The sequence below is a fragment of the Aythya fuligula genome, chromosome W, assembly GCF_009819795.1.
Source record: "Aythya fuligula isolate bAytFul2 chromosome W, bAytFul2.pri, whole genome shotgun sequence".
NCBI classification, from domain to species: domain Eukaryota; kingdom Metazoa; phylum Chordata; class Aves; order Anseriformes; family Anatidae; genus Aythya; species Aythya fuligula.
The window spans coordinates 12,132,817-12,148,618 of record NC_045594.1 but is presented as its reverse complement, the minus strand read 5'-3'; the positions used below and the strand labels follow the sequence as shown (position 1 = coordinate 12,148,618).

Here is a 15,802-nt window from a genome sequence, read left to right as displayed (position 1 = left end):
TATAATCATAGCTTTCAGTTTCTAGTATACTTCTAAACACATCCAGGTTCTTTCTAAATATGTAAACATATCCCACACTTTAAAATAATGAAAACCAATGGAAATTCCATCTTTGCAATGATGTTAAGGAGTCATCCACAAAGAGGTTACTTCATTACATAACAAGACATCTAAAAACCCAAACCTCACCTGAAATATAAGTTGTTACAAGTCTAACAGCTTTTATTCTACTTTACTATAGCTAAGATACAAGGGATACTTGAGTTTCAGGGCCTTGGGTTATTTCCCAACACTTTCCAATACATTTTTAATAAATCATTTATAGCCTGACCACCAAGAAGGGACAGACCACCAACAGGGATCTCATAATATGATGCATACTTCCTATCCTAAACAAAAAGCAGAGTTCTTTTTGCTGATGTACCAAGAACTAATGAAGTTCTCCTTTGCAGAGCTCAGCACACAAAGAAGTTCCACATTTTTAGGAGGTAATAGTAAATCTGGAAAACTGTTTATTCTAGAGACTAGAAGGAGTTAATTACTTTTACTATCAGAATACATCATCAGTGGCACCTGAAGATGAAACATCACAAGCTTGAAGTTCTGTATATAAAAAATAAGGAAACAACTCCCCTTATAACTTATTGGTAAGAAACCTTTTACAGCCAATACCAAAAATTTTTGTAACTGGTAATATTTATTTATTTATTTAAGCCCTGGAGCTACATTCAAATGTAAACAGGATTATTACCTGAAATCAAGGTACTCAAAATACCTACCATGTTACCTAACATTCTTACCCAAGCCAAAAGAGTTACTATTTGTTGAAGTTGATGTTGAGGTATTACTGCTTGATATTGATGCAGTAGCAGTACTTCCAGTAGCATGCGTTTGTTGAGCTGGGTGATCTTGTGATCTGAGGGAGAGAGAAGTTAAAAAATTACAAGTTGGACAAGTAAGTATTCCTACCTCTTGTCCACTCCTAGCCTATGGGGGGAGGGGGGGCACACGGGACAGAGTGAGAAACAGAAGACAGTGATACCGTGTACTATGTAAGCACTGTTCAGCAAGAGTAAAAATAAGTAAAATTGGTGCATTATCAACACTATTTTGGTCAAAAATCCAAAGCAGCACTACTGCTATGAAGAAAGTTAACTCCATCCCAGCCAGACCCAGTACACAAAATAAACAACGCCATTTAATAGAGAAACAATGTAATGACAAGACAAGGAAAAGGATGAAGCATTGAATACTTTCTCATCAGTCTATATCAGCAAAACTGGCCTTCAGGAATCCCAGGTCCCAGAAACCAGGGGTAAAGGTCAGGAACAAGGAAGATGTACTGTTGGTGGAAAAATGTCAGGTCAGGGAATACTTGAGCAAACTGGACATAAGTCCATGGGGATGCATCCATAAGTGCTGAGGGAGCTGGTAGATGGCATTGCAAGGCTACTGTCAATCATCTTTGATCATTTGTGGTGATTGGGAGAAGTGCCCAAGGACTAGATGAAAGAGATGAACGCAAATGTTGCTCCTATCTTCAAGAAAGGCAAGAAGGAGGACCCAATGGACTACAGGCCAGTCAGCTTCATCTCAATACCTGGGAAGGTGATAGAATAGCTCGTCCTGGAAACCATTTCCAGGCACATGAAAGAGAAAAAAAAATCATCAGGAATAATTAGCATGAATTCACTGAAGTCAAGTCCTGCTTGACCAACTTGATAAGCTTCTGTAATGAAATAACCAGCCCGTAGGATGAGGAAAGAGCAATGGATATTGCCTTCTCGGACTTCAGGAAGGTCTTTGACAATATCTCCCATAAGATCCTCGTAAAGAAGCTGTTGATGGACAGGCAGCAAAGTCAGTTAAAAACTGGCCAAATCACCAGGTCCGGCGGGTTGTTATAAATGGAACCTTGTCTAGTTGGAGGTCAGTAAATAGTGGTGTATCCCAGAGGTAAATACTGGGTCCAGTACTGTTACTGTTCAACATCATCATTAATGATCTGGACCATGGGGTAGACTATGCACTCAGTAAACTCATGGATGATACGAAACCAAAGAGAGCAGCTGATATGCTAAGGGTCATGCTGCCATCTAGAGGGACCAAACATTCTGGAGAATTAGGCTGACACAAACCTCAGGAGTTTTAACAATGGGAAGTTGAAAGTCCTGCACCTGTGGAGGAACAACCCCAGGCACCAGCACATGCTTGGGGACCACCCAGCTGGAAAGCAGCCTGCCAGAAAAGGATCTGGGGGTTCTGATGGACAAGTTGAACACGAGTCTGCAATGTGCCCTTGCTGCTAAGAAGGCTAATGGTATCCTGGGACATATTAAGTGATGCATTGCCAGCAGGTCAAGGGAGGTGATCCTTCCCCTCTACTCAAGGCCAGTGAGGCCACACCTGGAATAGTGCATGGAATTCAGGGTCCCCCAACACACAAGAGACAGAGTTACAGGAAAAAGTCCAGGCTACCAAGCTGATCAAGGGACTGGAAGGGCAGAGAGAGCTGGGACTGTTTAACCTGGAGTAGAAGCAGCTCATGGGGAACAATATCTATAAATACATGAAGGGAGGGTAAAATGAAGAAGACAGAGCCAGGCTCTTTTCAGTGGTGCCCAGCAACAGGATAAGAGACAACAGGTACAAAGTGAAATACACGAGGTTTTGTCTCAATATCAAGAAGCACTTCTTTACTGCGCAGGTGACTGAGCACTGAAACAGGCTGCCCAGAGAGGTTTAGTCTCCCTGCTTAGAGATCTTCAAAAGCCACATGGACATGGTTCTGGGCAACCTGCTCTAGGTGTCCCTGCTTGAGCATGGGAGTTAGACCAGATGACCTCCAGAGGGCCCCTTCCAACCTCAACCATTCTATGATTCTCAGACATCTGTCCTGTCATCACTTTTTCAGAACAGGACTTTCAAAAAATTAAATTGATGGGCATCACCACAGGTATTACCACTTTTTCATCCCGTGCCTAGAATGCCTGCCAATGAATTGTTTCCTCAATCCTTATCTTGTTTTAGGAATCCTTAGCCTTATCCCCACAACCTTACAGAATTTGAGTTGCCTCTCTTGTTCCATAACAAGAGTATTTGTACTGCTTTTGAATGTACTGTAGTCAAATCTAGGTTTGTCCAAAAGAAAGCAATTACACCAATAATTAAGAACATTTTTAATTTCTTAGAGGTAAATAGACCGCTCGTAATTCAGGTTACCTGTTTTGTGTTTTGATGACCAGGTGAACAGTGAGTCCATCATGAATTCCATGCTGAATCAAAGTATCTTGATCTTTTAAAATTTTTCCAGCAAATATCAGAACAAGTTGATCAGTGTGGGACTTGAAACGCTTAGAAATTTCTTCCTTGAACTAAAAAAAAATAAATTATATTGAATACTGAACTATCACATTTTTAATAATTCACAGAACTGTTGCTCACATTTATTATACTAATCCACTTGTGCTATATGTTCTGCTTTACACAACCTAGAAATAATTCAGTAAGTTTTCAGCTTTTTTTTTTTGTCCAAAAGAGAAATCAAGTCATTCTTTTTCTGTACAAAGGAAGCCAAGTGTTTCATATCTATAGTACTAACTATATAGATGGCAATAACAAAAATTTGAAGCCACAGTGAAGTCTTTAAGTGGAGCAGTCAAGCACATACCCATAACACAGTTTTATTGGCATATTGAATAATATATATTATCTGTTGCTGGCATAGTGAGGATACAATTTGTCACATTTGTGCTAGCACCAAAAGTAACAGTACCCTTTCTTCTTGAACGTAATATTGCTGCCTTCCATGAATCAGAACTAGTATTCCTTTCTGTACAGTCAAAGGTTACTTCTTTGGGTGAGAGAGTGGAGCCACCAACTCATGACAGCTACATGAAATGTGCTTCCAGCCCAGGGCACGGTGAATAGTCACATATTTAAGCTGACAGCTAAAATCATACCCTCATTAAAACAATGGAACCTGGTAAGCTATTGTATCCCTTCCTGCATTCTTAACCAGGAATATAACCAGGTTATGCTTCAACTGAATTTTGACTGAGATTCACTATTCTGCAGAGAAGTACTCTCATAGAAAAAGTAATTATTTCACAAAACATGAAAAGGCAAATATTCAAGAAAAACATTAAGAAATAACTTGATAAGAAAAACATCACTTTATTCAATGTGACTAGTCAGTAGACTGTTTCTGAAAGGATGTTAGAAACACTCCATAGCCAATAACTTGACTCAGGCGAGGATCTCAGTGAAGTAGTAATTTACTCGCAATTGCAATAGTGGGCACCCCACAAGCAGGGGAGCGCGCCTACTAGTTCCAAAACACAGTTCATATACTTTTTGATGACAGGACCCTCCCCTGTTTCCCCACTGAGTGGGTAATCCAGGTTCACAATCTATCCTATCCGATGCTTCACAGACAATGCATGGCCTTCAATTGCCGGCCTGTTAAATTTCAAATTCCTTTTGACTTTTTCACTGTTTGAAGTGGTAATGTTTCTTCACTTATCTGACTTGACACCGTGATTTTGTGATTTTCACCTAATTGCTCTAAGGAGTCTGGTGGTCTGCATTTTACAAAGTTGTCTGCTAAGCTTTCTTATCACTGTAAGCATATCTCAATACCACATTCCTTTCCTCTAAACAATGTAACTCTGCAAAAACAACATTTCTATTCCCATGTTAGGCAGTTAGGAAACCCTCCTGAAGTTCAACATATTTAACATTTTAAAATTAGTAAGGTAAACGTTATTTTAAAAGAATCTCATTTCAAACACCCTAGTGAGCTCCTGTGGTGGTTTACTCAGCTGGGCAGCTGAGCTACACCACAACCGCTCTCTCTCTCCCCCTCCTCAAAGGGAAAGGGGGAGAAAATATTATGAAAAGGGCTCAAGGGTTGAGACAAGGACGGAGATCGCTCAACAATTACTGTCACAAGCAAAACAGACTCAGCAAAGGAAGATTAGAGGAATTTATTGTCTATTACTAACAAGCTAGAGAAGCAAGAAACAAAGAAAAACTAAAACCACCTTCCCCCCATCCACCCTCTTCAACCTCCTCCCCTCAAGTGGCACAGGGGAACGGGGGCTGCAGTCAGTCTATAGTACTTCACCTCCGCCACTCCTTCACGGTCACTCTCTTCCCCTGCTCCAACATGGGATCCCTCCCATGGGATGCCGTCCTTCATGAACTGATCCTGCATGGACTTCCCACTGGCAGCAGCTCTTCAAGAACTGCTCCAAATATGGGTCTGTACCATTGGGTACACCACGGGCTGCAGGGGGACAGCCTGCTCCACCATGGTCCTCTCCGCAGGCTGCAGGGGAACTTCAGCTCCGGCACCTGGAACACCTCCTCCCCATCCTTTTTCACTGACCTTGATGTCTGCAGGGCTGTTCCTCACTCCTCACTCTCCCAGCTGCTGCTGCGCAGCAGTTCCCTCCCCCCCCCCCCTTAAATCTGCTCTCACAGAGGTGTAGCTCGACTCTGGCCAGTGACGGGTCCCTTTGGAGCTGGCTGAATTTGGCCCTTTCTCTAACATGGGGCAACTTCTGGATTGTACTCACAGAGGCCACCCCTGCAGCCCCCTGCTACCAAAACGTTGCCACACAAACCCAGTACAGCTCCCATACAGGAACCCCAAATATTAACCTTGCAATGATTTATTATTAAATCATTATCTTATAACAGGAAGGACTAACAAAGGAAAACCCCACTGTATTATACTCTGAAGGCAAGTCCCTAATTGAAAGGATTTATAGTGTAGGAGGAGATGAGAGATACCAAAATAACGCGTCTAAGACACAAGAGGTAAGAAGTCTGTGCCTGGGTAGCAGGTAGCACTCAGTCAGAAGTCTGATCACACAATTCCAGTTCTTAGAGAAACATCTAAGTTAACCTTTACATTGGTAATTGTTATATATGGAGTGGTAATTCCTGTCAAGAAAATGGCTGATATTAATAAAGAAGGTGGAGATTTGGGAATGTGGCCATGGGGGTTGGAAAACCCCATGACTGAGATAACATCAGACTCTTAACAATGAGGCCATCAGGAATATAAAAGAGTTTAGAGGGAACAAAGAAGGGTGATTCAGGAGACTCCATGCAGTCTCTGGTTTCTTGTTCTCCAGCCGTTAAGGCATGGATGTTTCTGGGTGTTTGCTGTTGTTGTTACATTCAACGTTGTCTGACCAATGAAAAGTTGTTTTGAAAAGAACTGCTGTGGAGAGAAGGGTATAAGAGGGGAAACTGCCCTCAAGATTTAAAAAAAAAAACTTTATCGAAGTTACATCGATAAAGAAGCAGGAAAAAGAAAGTGAAGAGGAACAGGCTAGGAGAATGGAGACCACGACGGGAACAGGCACTTTGATTGCCTCATGAAGATGGGTTTGGACAGACTCAGCAAACTGCTCAGAGAAGCTCGCACAGAAAGTCGCTGGAAACAGGCGCAGTGGAGCTGGAGAGAAGCGGACCCGTGCACAGAACTGCCTCTCACTGGTAAGCAGTTGCGCATTATGGGGAATCATACGTCCTTAGGAACAAAGACTGTCCTGGTAGCCTTACAGCTTATTCTCCTTCTTAACAATTGGACAGTTTATGAGCCTGAAATATGGGACCAAATTGAGGTCAAGGTGTGGGACTCTGCAACTAAAAACGACAAGGTTGCAGTGGGATTGCTCGACACCTGGTGAGCAATCTCTGAGGCCTTAAAGAACCATGTGGGAGGACCACAGTCAGGAACGTGTGGTTTGCCAGAGAGTGAGGGAACTGCAGGCTCCTTTACTGATCCAACTGCTACGCCATCGCCATCGGCCTCTGCTGCTACAGCTATCGAACGCTTTTGCTGTTACGCCCCCTGCTGACCTGAACGTGCTTTTTGACCCAGGCCTATTGGCCTTGAAAAGTAAATGGATATGCTTTTCTTCAATCTGGGAAGAATGGGATACATAAGGCCTGAAGACTGAGTTGCTTGACAACTTAAAGCGAGACATATTGTTCAAAAGGAATGGAAAAATGGAGACTGTTAAGTCATGGAACTGAAAGGATTGTTTGTTACCTTTCCTGATTGTACATATGTATAGGCATACTTGGGTTTAGTATGTAAAGCAACGTTCTGTATATTTAGAATGTTTGATGTTCGTGTGTGCGTGTTGGTGGAGTGTAGACTCCTTGCACACCCAGCGCTGTTTACTTGCCTTTTATACCTTTTAGAAATATTTGTTTTATAAATATTACAAAATTCAGATTGAGTTGAGACCTCATTTATAACAGTAATATTTAGGCTTGCAAGCCTATTCTAGGAAGTCATTTAATCTATTCCTGCCTGAAGTGGGTTACTCACCTAAATTATTCTGACATGTTTATCTAATCTGTTCTAAGAGGTCCCCAGTGACAGAGACTCCATAGTTTTCTTCTAAGAAATCTGTTTCAGTGCTTCACTATCCTATTTCTTCATTGTCCTGTCCACCACGGACAATTGTTTTTCTCCTCAGAATAAAAGGTTGCAGTAAGGCTAATATTTCCTTGAGGGTTGTTTTCTTATCAAATCACTCCCATCACTCTAGATTTTTAAATCCAACCATATTTTCCTGTAATGTAGGAATCAAAACTGGCAACAATAATCCATATGAATTCTTATCCCTACTTCAAACCAAAGGAATCTACACCTTGAAAGCTATTATTATAATTTGTAAGTAAAAAGTGAAAAAAATCCATATGGGGAAAACACAGTGTTGATTCATTTAACAGCTAACTATAATCTCTAGGTCTTTTTCTGCAGAGAAATTGTGTAGGCAGTTGCTTCCCATTCTGCATTTTTTTGGTTAACTATTCTTAAGAATACACATTCCACTGTGACATTAAAAACAGCATAAATCCTAATAATCTGATACAGAGATAACACAAGAATAAAGAACTACCATACTGTGCCAGATCAAAAAGTAACATAGTTTATCCAAACTCGTTTACTATCAACAACTTAATTGCCATCAGATTGCCAATGCTGTAGTATAATCAACGTCCACACTATTTCAACTCCTAAACATTGTTGCACATTTTTAAAAATAGATATTTATCCATGAGGTCAAGGAAACAAGACACTTATCATAGAGCCTATCCACACTAAATGTTACCAATATACAGGTATCAAAGCATATTAACACTTCCCTTTCTCTAGTAACGTGCAGCCATGGTAATTAGATGACCTGTAGAAACAGTACTACAGTAAGAAATGAATGCGTCTGTGTACCTTGACCACAAAAACAAACCAAAACACTCCTATAACTATATATGCAAATGATCCATATGTGCAAGGGATCTCTTTCCAGCCAGTATAATGACTATTGTGAATGCTGAGCTACAGTTTTGTATAATTGAATCATATCTACATTAAAAGCCCAACAGAACTGCAAAACAGCGTCAGGTCTCTTCATCAGTACCACTTGCATTCAGCACAACCTCTCGGCTTCTGAAAGGGAAGATATGAACAAAAACCACCCGTTTTATGTTTCATCCACAACAGAAGACCATATAAAAATCTAGGTTACCATCTAAAATATTTTGCAAATGAATCTCCTGATTATTGTTAGCAAAGATACAATCAATAACAGATCAACACATCTATAGCAAGCTTTTTGCTGAAGGAAGAGTGCAGGAATTGGCAGGAGTTGGACTTGATGATCCTTACTGGTCCCTTCCAACTCAGGATATTCTATGATCTGTGTATCTGTACAAATAAAATCCTGAAAAACATTTTCAATACAAGTTGGTTTTCCCGTGTTTGTTTTTGTTTGTTTGTTTGTTTTTTGGTTGAAAGTTGAAGTGCCTTGCCTGGATTACCATTTTACTTTTTTTTTTTTTTTTTTTTTAATTTAAAACATTTAGAGTTAACAGAAACAAATTTTATTTTTACAGGACAGAATAATTTTTCACCTTGAGAATGTTTTTAGTAGCACTCAAACAGTTTTGTTTACACTCTCAATGACTTCCATGCCAAATATCTTCAAATCCACAAAACCCAATACTCTAACAAAACTCTGCTCTTTTGTTCAACAGCAACAGAAGAGAGCAAGCTCCACAAATTAAGTTAGAACTTATTACACCTGCTCAACTTGATCATCTGTGAAGGTTTTGACAAGCTTAGGTGATGCACTCTATTGATGCTCAGTTCTGAGAAAAAAAAAAAAAAAGTAGAGAGAATTCAACTTGCACTCTCATAGTTCAGCTAGTTTTAGCAAACATTTTGTCACTGAATAAAGCCAACGTCTTTTCATACACATTAAGTATAACAGCTGACTAAAAAGGAGACTATTTCGTACAGCTATTTTGCAGAACAGATCCATTCTTCAAACATTAACTTAAATATCTGATATTTTTTTTATGGATATAAAGGTCCTATCTTTTTTACAGGACCTTCCTAGGCCAAATTATCCTAAAAAAAAAAAAAAAAAGGCTTAAAACCCAAACTGTCATCTTTTGATGTTACTGCTATATGATTCAAAAGCTTTCTGCTGACCCACAGTATGCTATGATAGCTCCTGTTTTTGATGGCATTAGTGCCCATTCACATGACAAAATGCTGTTAAAGAAAATGAATTATGAGATTTTTTCTCAATTTCTCTCAACCTTGGTTTAATATGATACACTTCAAAATCAGATTACATTAGGCCAAGAGTCCCCATAGAATTAAACATCCAACTTCCACTGAAAACAACGTAAAGCAGGCCTCTAAAACTGTGACTGCTTTGAAAACAGAGTTATAACCTTTATCTAGATGACAATAAAAAAAAAACAGTGAAGTTGCTGACTCTTCCCAAACCAAACTCTCTTTTGAGCACAGTGCTGGAAACATTAAAGCAAAGGTTTATATCTAGAGGTCAGAACTTCACAGTTCCCACAGTTTCTCAAATCGCCGTTCTATTACAATGTCATTTGAAAAAATAAAATCTCGTTCAGAACTGTTGTTTTAAGTCATAAAATCATAGAATCATACCCTTGATGACTTAAACTTTCAACTATATATTTTAATAGGAATAGCAGTTCACTGATTTATGGATTTAAATGATAGTCTTCGTTCAAATTTTACGCAGAGAATACAACTCTAACCAGATCTCCACTTGTAAATGAACAGAATCCCAACACACTCCATATACATTTATACACAATTTAGTAAGTAAGTTTATTTATAATTCAGTGTAGTACAGAAAGTAGAATTTTCAGGTATATAATTAAAGAATATACTACAAACTGACAATATCTACTACTACTGAAAACTATATTTCTCACTGAAGAAAGATTCCATTAAACGGTTGAAGTTCAATAAAAACAGAGAAAAAACTGAAAAACACTTCCTATGCTTATATGAACGCAACTTGATTTTACTAAGTTTTCCAAATGGACATTACCCTGAAATTTTCAGATAAACATAGAATTCTCTGCAAGAACTGGCAAGTTTCTAAAATTAATATTGCATAGTTGCTATAACCAAACTGTTGGCTTAATAATTAAGGAATATAAAACAAGCTATGTTATTCAGTTTTGGAGTTGCAGCATTCATAAAATGCATAATTTGATATATTGCAGCCTGCATACATGTTGGTGGATGGTAACTCTGAATCAATTACAACAAAATCTTCAACTCTGCAACTGCTGATACGTTCATATTAAAAGATACAGGGTAAAAAGAATAAAAGAAAAGTAAAATTGCTTTTAACATAACCTATTCCAACACCTCAGCACTCAATTCAAGTCACTCACTAAGAAAAGATTCATACATAGAAATGTATGAGTAGCCTGTAACATGACTGCTTTCTCTGTGTCTGAGTTTTACTAAACAGGTATGCTCTTTGCCGAGTTAAGAACTGGATGAATGGTTGGGTCCAGAGAGTGGTGGTGAATGGAGTGAAATCTAGCTGGCAACTGGTCACCAGTGGTCAGTGTTGTGGCCCATCCTCTTTAACATCTTTACTGACGTTTTGGACAAGGGAATTGAGTGCAGCCTCAGTAAAATTGCAGACAACACCAAGTTGGGGGGAAGTATCGATCCACCAGAGGGTAGGAAGGCCCTCCTCCAGAGGGACCTGGACAGGTTGGATCAATGGGCAGAAGCCAATGGGATGAGGTTCAACATGGCTAAGTGCAGGGTCCTGCACTTTGGCCACAACTACTCCATGCAATGCTACAGGCTTGGGGCAGAGTGGCTAGAAAGCAGAGGAAAAGGATCTGGGGATATTGGTCAATGTTCGCCTGAACATGAGCCAGCAGCATGCCCAGGCGGCCAAGAAGGCCAACGGCACCTTGGCTTGCATCAACAATAGCATAGCCAGCAGGACCAGGGAGGTGATCGTCCCCAGTACTCTGCTCTGGTGAGGCTGCACCTCGAGTACTGTGTTCAGCTTTAGGAACTGTGTCCCTCACTACAAGGACACTGAGGCCCTGAAGCATGTCCAGAGAAGGGCTACAAAGCTGGTAAAAGGTCTGGAACACAAGTCCTATGAGGAGCGGCTGAGGGAACTGGGGTTGTTTAGTTTGGGGAAGAGGAGGCTCAGGGGAGACCTTATTGCTTTCTACAACTACCTGAAAGGAAGTTGTGGGGAGAGGGGAGTCAGCCTCTTCTCGCAGATAACCAGCGATAGGGGTAGAGGGAATGGCCTCAAGTTGCTCCAGGGGAGGTTTAAGTTGGAAATTAGGAGACATTCTTTTCCCTCAGAAAGTGTAGTCAGGCATTGGAACAGATTGCCTAGGGAGGTGGTGGAGTCACCATCCTTGGGGGTGTTTAAGGAAAGGTTGGACATTGTACTTAGGGACATGGTTTAGTGGGTGATATTGGTGGTAGATGGATGGTTGGACCAGATGATCTCGGAGGTCTTTTCCGACCTTAATGACTCTATGATTCTAAAAAGACACTTAAGTCAAACCTACTACACAAGGAATCGCACAGACTGTATTGTCATGAATACATAAAGAAAGATAAATAGAGCTAACTGAGCTAAAGTCTCCTATGTATTTCAAATCAGCAGGCTTATAGGTATTCATCCTTACCTATCATGAATACAAGTCTTTATACAGAACAGTGTATGGGCCTCTAAGTTCAGTATCTTACCAAATCAAGTAAGCAAATATTTGGTCCTTATCCTAATACTGAACCAAGCCGTACCACAGAAAATAAAGACAGATGGGTGACACAATCAACTCACCTCCTGCAGTGGCTTTGTACTTGACTTGTGTGTTCATTTCCATTCTAACCTATGCCTGTTCTAGAGGCACAGCAATAACAAATTATGTTGCTGAAGTCTTCAAACAGATGAAAAAATTCATCAACTTTGAGCAGTTGCAAACCTGACTTACAATCAGTGAAGCAACATAAAATACATTTTTTGTAGCCCTAAATTTAGCCTCAATAACCTAAAATATTTACTTTAAAATCTTACGGTTTTGTTCTGGCAGTATCCTGAAATGACTGTAAACAAAAACAAGCTAAGTCACTAAGCCATAATATTAGCTATGGGAATATACAGCAAAATAAAAGTCATTCAGTTGTGTGGAAAAAAAAGTCCTGAACTCACCTGCAAATAGGGCAGACATTGCTGGCTTGCCTATACCAACAAAACAATTCACTTGCTGATCCCAGATGCATTTGAACAAATACTCAATTTGTTTCTTATTTGAGGCTAACATATTTTCTGGGCTAGCTCTAGAAATATCGCATCTATTGTTGATGCTTATTATTAACACATTATTTTGACATTTTAAGAAAAATAGCCAATACTAGTCACACTACAGAGACTGTAAGTCCTGCAATCTTTTGTACTATCTGTAACTTGGTCTGGGAAATGCAAATGGGGGGCCCACAGGGACAAGAGCAGTCTTACTTCTCAGTAATGGAAATTCAACTGCAAGTCTAACCTGTTAATATTACCTCAAATGGATACCAATAAAGTGTTTAAAGTTTAAGATATCTTCATCATCCATAATTGTTTTAAAGCAATACATTATATTAATCATTAATTTTTATGACCGGTTTCAATAAAGAATTACAGTTTTGTTAGCTTAACTATTTCAGTTTTAAGATAACTGTCTACTAGACAAACCTGAAATTACCATTGGGATTCACATTTGAAATAGTCTTATTAAGGTTAGATGCATTACAAAATTTACATCGTAAGTGAATTTGTTTATAACTCCTGCAGTACTCAGTCTTATTGCGATCAAACCGCTTTTCAGGACAAATGTGATCCTTAAGTTATATCCAGCATATGGGGTTCTTCTTTGTTTGTTTGTTTTTAAGTAACTACAAAGAATTTTATAACAGCTACATTGATGCTATTCACAAGTCTATGAAGAACAGAGAAGTGAAAAAGGGCCCATTTCAGATTGAGATTGCTGGGAAAACACTAGACAAAATCAAAAGCAGACAACAATTTCATCTTTGGTGGAAAAGCCTAGAAATTAAGCTTACAGAGTAGCAGATACCATGCAATACTGCAGCTGCTAAACTCGTCTTCACTGGTCGTAATCTCACCTATCTGGCAGGTGGAGAGCAGACCAATGAAACTTATGCCTGGAACACTTATAAGCCAAATATTGGTATAAAAATATTTGAATCTTGAACTGCCCCAAGAATAAAAACTTGAAAGAAATACCAGCATTTACTGCACTTTTTCTGTTTTGTAGCCCCCTAAACAAATTAAGTCTTGGTCAATATTCACATGGAAAGCCTCTCCAAAGAAAACATAACTGTTGCAGGAAATAGCATCAATGATTCAGTAGGTGCCACTGTTTCTCTTGAGCCAAAGGCATAACTGGACACTAACTTCCATAAAAACGCAGAACAAAAACCCTAACAATTCAGTTATCAGACCCTAAAAACCAAACAGAGAAGAAGCTGTGCTATTTGTAGTCGAAGTTATATACGGCCTGAATACATGGCTTTTCTAAAACTGAGATGTTTGCCATAGCCTACTCGCTGTTTCTAGTCAGTTTTAGATTTAAAAAAATGTGTTGTCACTATATGCAATCATATACATGACAGTAGTATGTTTTCTACAGTTGCACTAGTTAGCTAACAAACCTCCTACTGTCAAACTGAGTCAGCTCAGCAGGGCAACTCAGAATTTAGAGACGAAGCTACGTCCACTTCCCAAGGCCAGCTCTCAGCATTGCAACAGAAAGAAGAGGAGTCGCGGTGGAAACAAAGCAGCAGGTTTCTTCACCACTCCCACTAGCTTCAGTTAGCAGCACACTCCACAAGGCCGGGCCAGCCCCGGTACTCACCCAATAGAGCCGATAAAAACAGTTCGGATAAGCTGGAGCTGCTTTATCATTGCGAAAGGCCCTCTCCACCCTACAATGCAAGAAGTGGAAACCGCAGGCGAAGGCTCTTACCCCGGGCAGGGCAGGGCAGGACTGCACCCCGCCGCCCCTCTCTTCCGCCGCCCCTGCCCGCCCCTCTCTTCCGCCGCCCCTGCCCGCCCCTCTCTTCCGCCGCCCCTAAGCCTCTCACCTGCTGGACGTTGCTGGTCTCGGGCACAGCAAACTCCTTCTTCTCCTTGGGGGTCTTCACTGTCACTTTGATGATCCGCGGCTCAGCAGCAGTGGAACCCTGAGCAGAGGACTCAGGAGGAGTATGGGCCCCCACAGGGCTCTCCGCGCTCTCCGACATGACGGGTGGGGCCTAACTCGCTCAACCACGAACTTCCAAACGAGTCCTACGCGCCACAGCCTCACTCCCAAAGCGGCGACCAGAAACAACTCAGCTCAGTCGTGGCGCGCAGTGATGACGTTCCAAATCAGGGAAGTTACTAGAAAGGGGAGTTGTCTCCCCAGGCGTAGACTTACCCTCCGCGCGCTTGCGCGCCAAAGGTGGTAGTTTGAAGATTTATTAAATCTTAAAAAGACATTTCTAAGTAGTTCCTTAAGTTTGCTTGGAAGATTAAATTTATTTTCTGATATAGATAAATTATTTCAGTACATTGAAATTCTAAGTAGATATATTAAAAATATTATTAATGTGTTGATGTCATACATATAATTATATTATTGCTTGCATATACTATAATGCACAATGATTTTGTATGAAATAACAAAGTCATGTCGTGTCCTGTATGGCTTTCATTTAAAAAAAAAAAAAAAAAAAAGAGGGAGAAAAACTATATACAGCTTCAGAACCTATATAAAGACAGATCATAAACTGCCTTTTGCTTCTCATACTGCCCTGCCGGTGAGGAGGCTGGGGGTGTACAAGGAGCTGGGAAGGGACAGAACCAGGACAGCTGACTCAAGCTGGCCAAAGGGATGTTTCATACCATATGACATCATGCTCAACCATAAAACTGAGAGAAGTTGGCTGGGGTGGCTGCCACTGATAGGGGTCTGGCTGGGTTTCAATTGGCTGGTGGTGAGCAATTGCATTGTGCATCATTTAGTGTTTTTTTGTTTGTTTGTTTTTTCTTCCCTCACTTTCTTTCTTGTTAAACTGTCTTTATCTCACCCCACAAGTTCTCACACTTTTACCTTTTTTAATTCTTTCCCCTATCCCACTAAGGCGGGGAGAAGTGAGTGAGCAAGCGGCTGTGTGGTGCTTAGCTGCTTGCTAGGTTTCTTCCTTATTCTCTTCTCTGTTTCTTTCTTTTCTACTTCTGTGTTCTCTGATGACTGCACAGGTAACTAATAGGGATTTGCTATTCCATTTTAAGTCAGGCATCTCCTATTTGTTCTCTGTTCTCCCTTTAACAACTATTTCAATATAAAATCTCAGGATTTAGTACTACATTCGGTGCTGCACAAATTG

The 15,802-nt window shown here is 40.3% G+C and overlaps 1 protein-coding gene across 5 annotated transcripts in view; it reads right to left on the bottom strand.

The window, feature by feature from the left end:
• The window catches only part of LOC116501428 (heterogeneous nuclear ribonucleoprotein K-like), a 58,485-nt gene extending 43,695 nt beyond the window's left edge, over window positions 1-14,790 (bottom strand). For all 5 annotated transcript variants that reach the window (XM_032206979.1, XM_032206980.1, XM_032206982.1 and 2 more), the window contains exons 1-3: window positions 14,516-14,790; window positions 3,223-3,374; window positions 801-916 (exon numbers count right to left, since the gene is read on the bottom strand). In XM_032206979.1, coding sequence (XP_032062870.1) covers window positions 801-916; window positions 3,223-3,374; window positions 14,516-14,674 — 427 coding nt within the window. In that variant the 5' untranslated portion in view covers window positions 14,675-14,790. The remainder of the gene's footprint in view (window positions 1-800; window positions 917-3,222; window positions 3,375-14,515) is intronic.
• Between the last annotated feature and the right edge of the window lie 1,012 nt (window positions 14,791-15,802).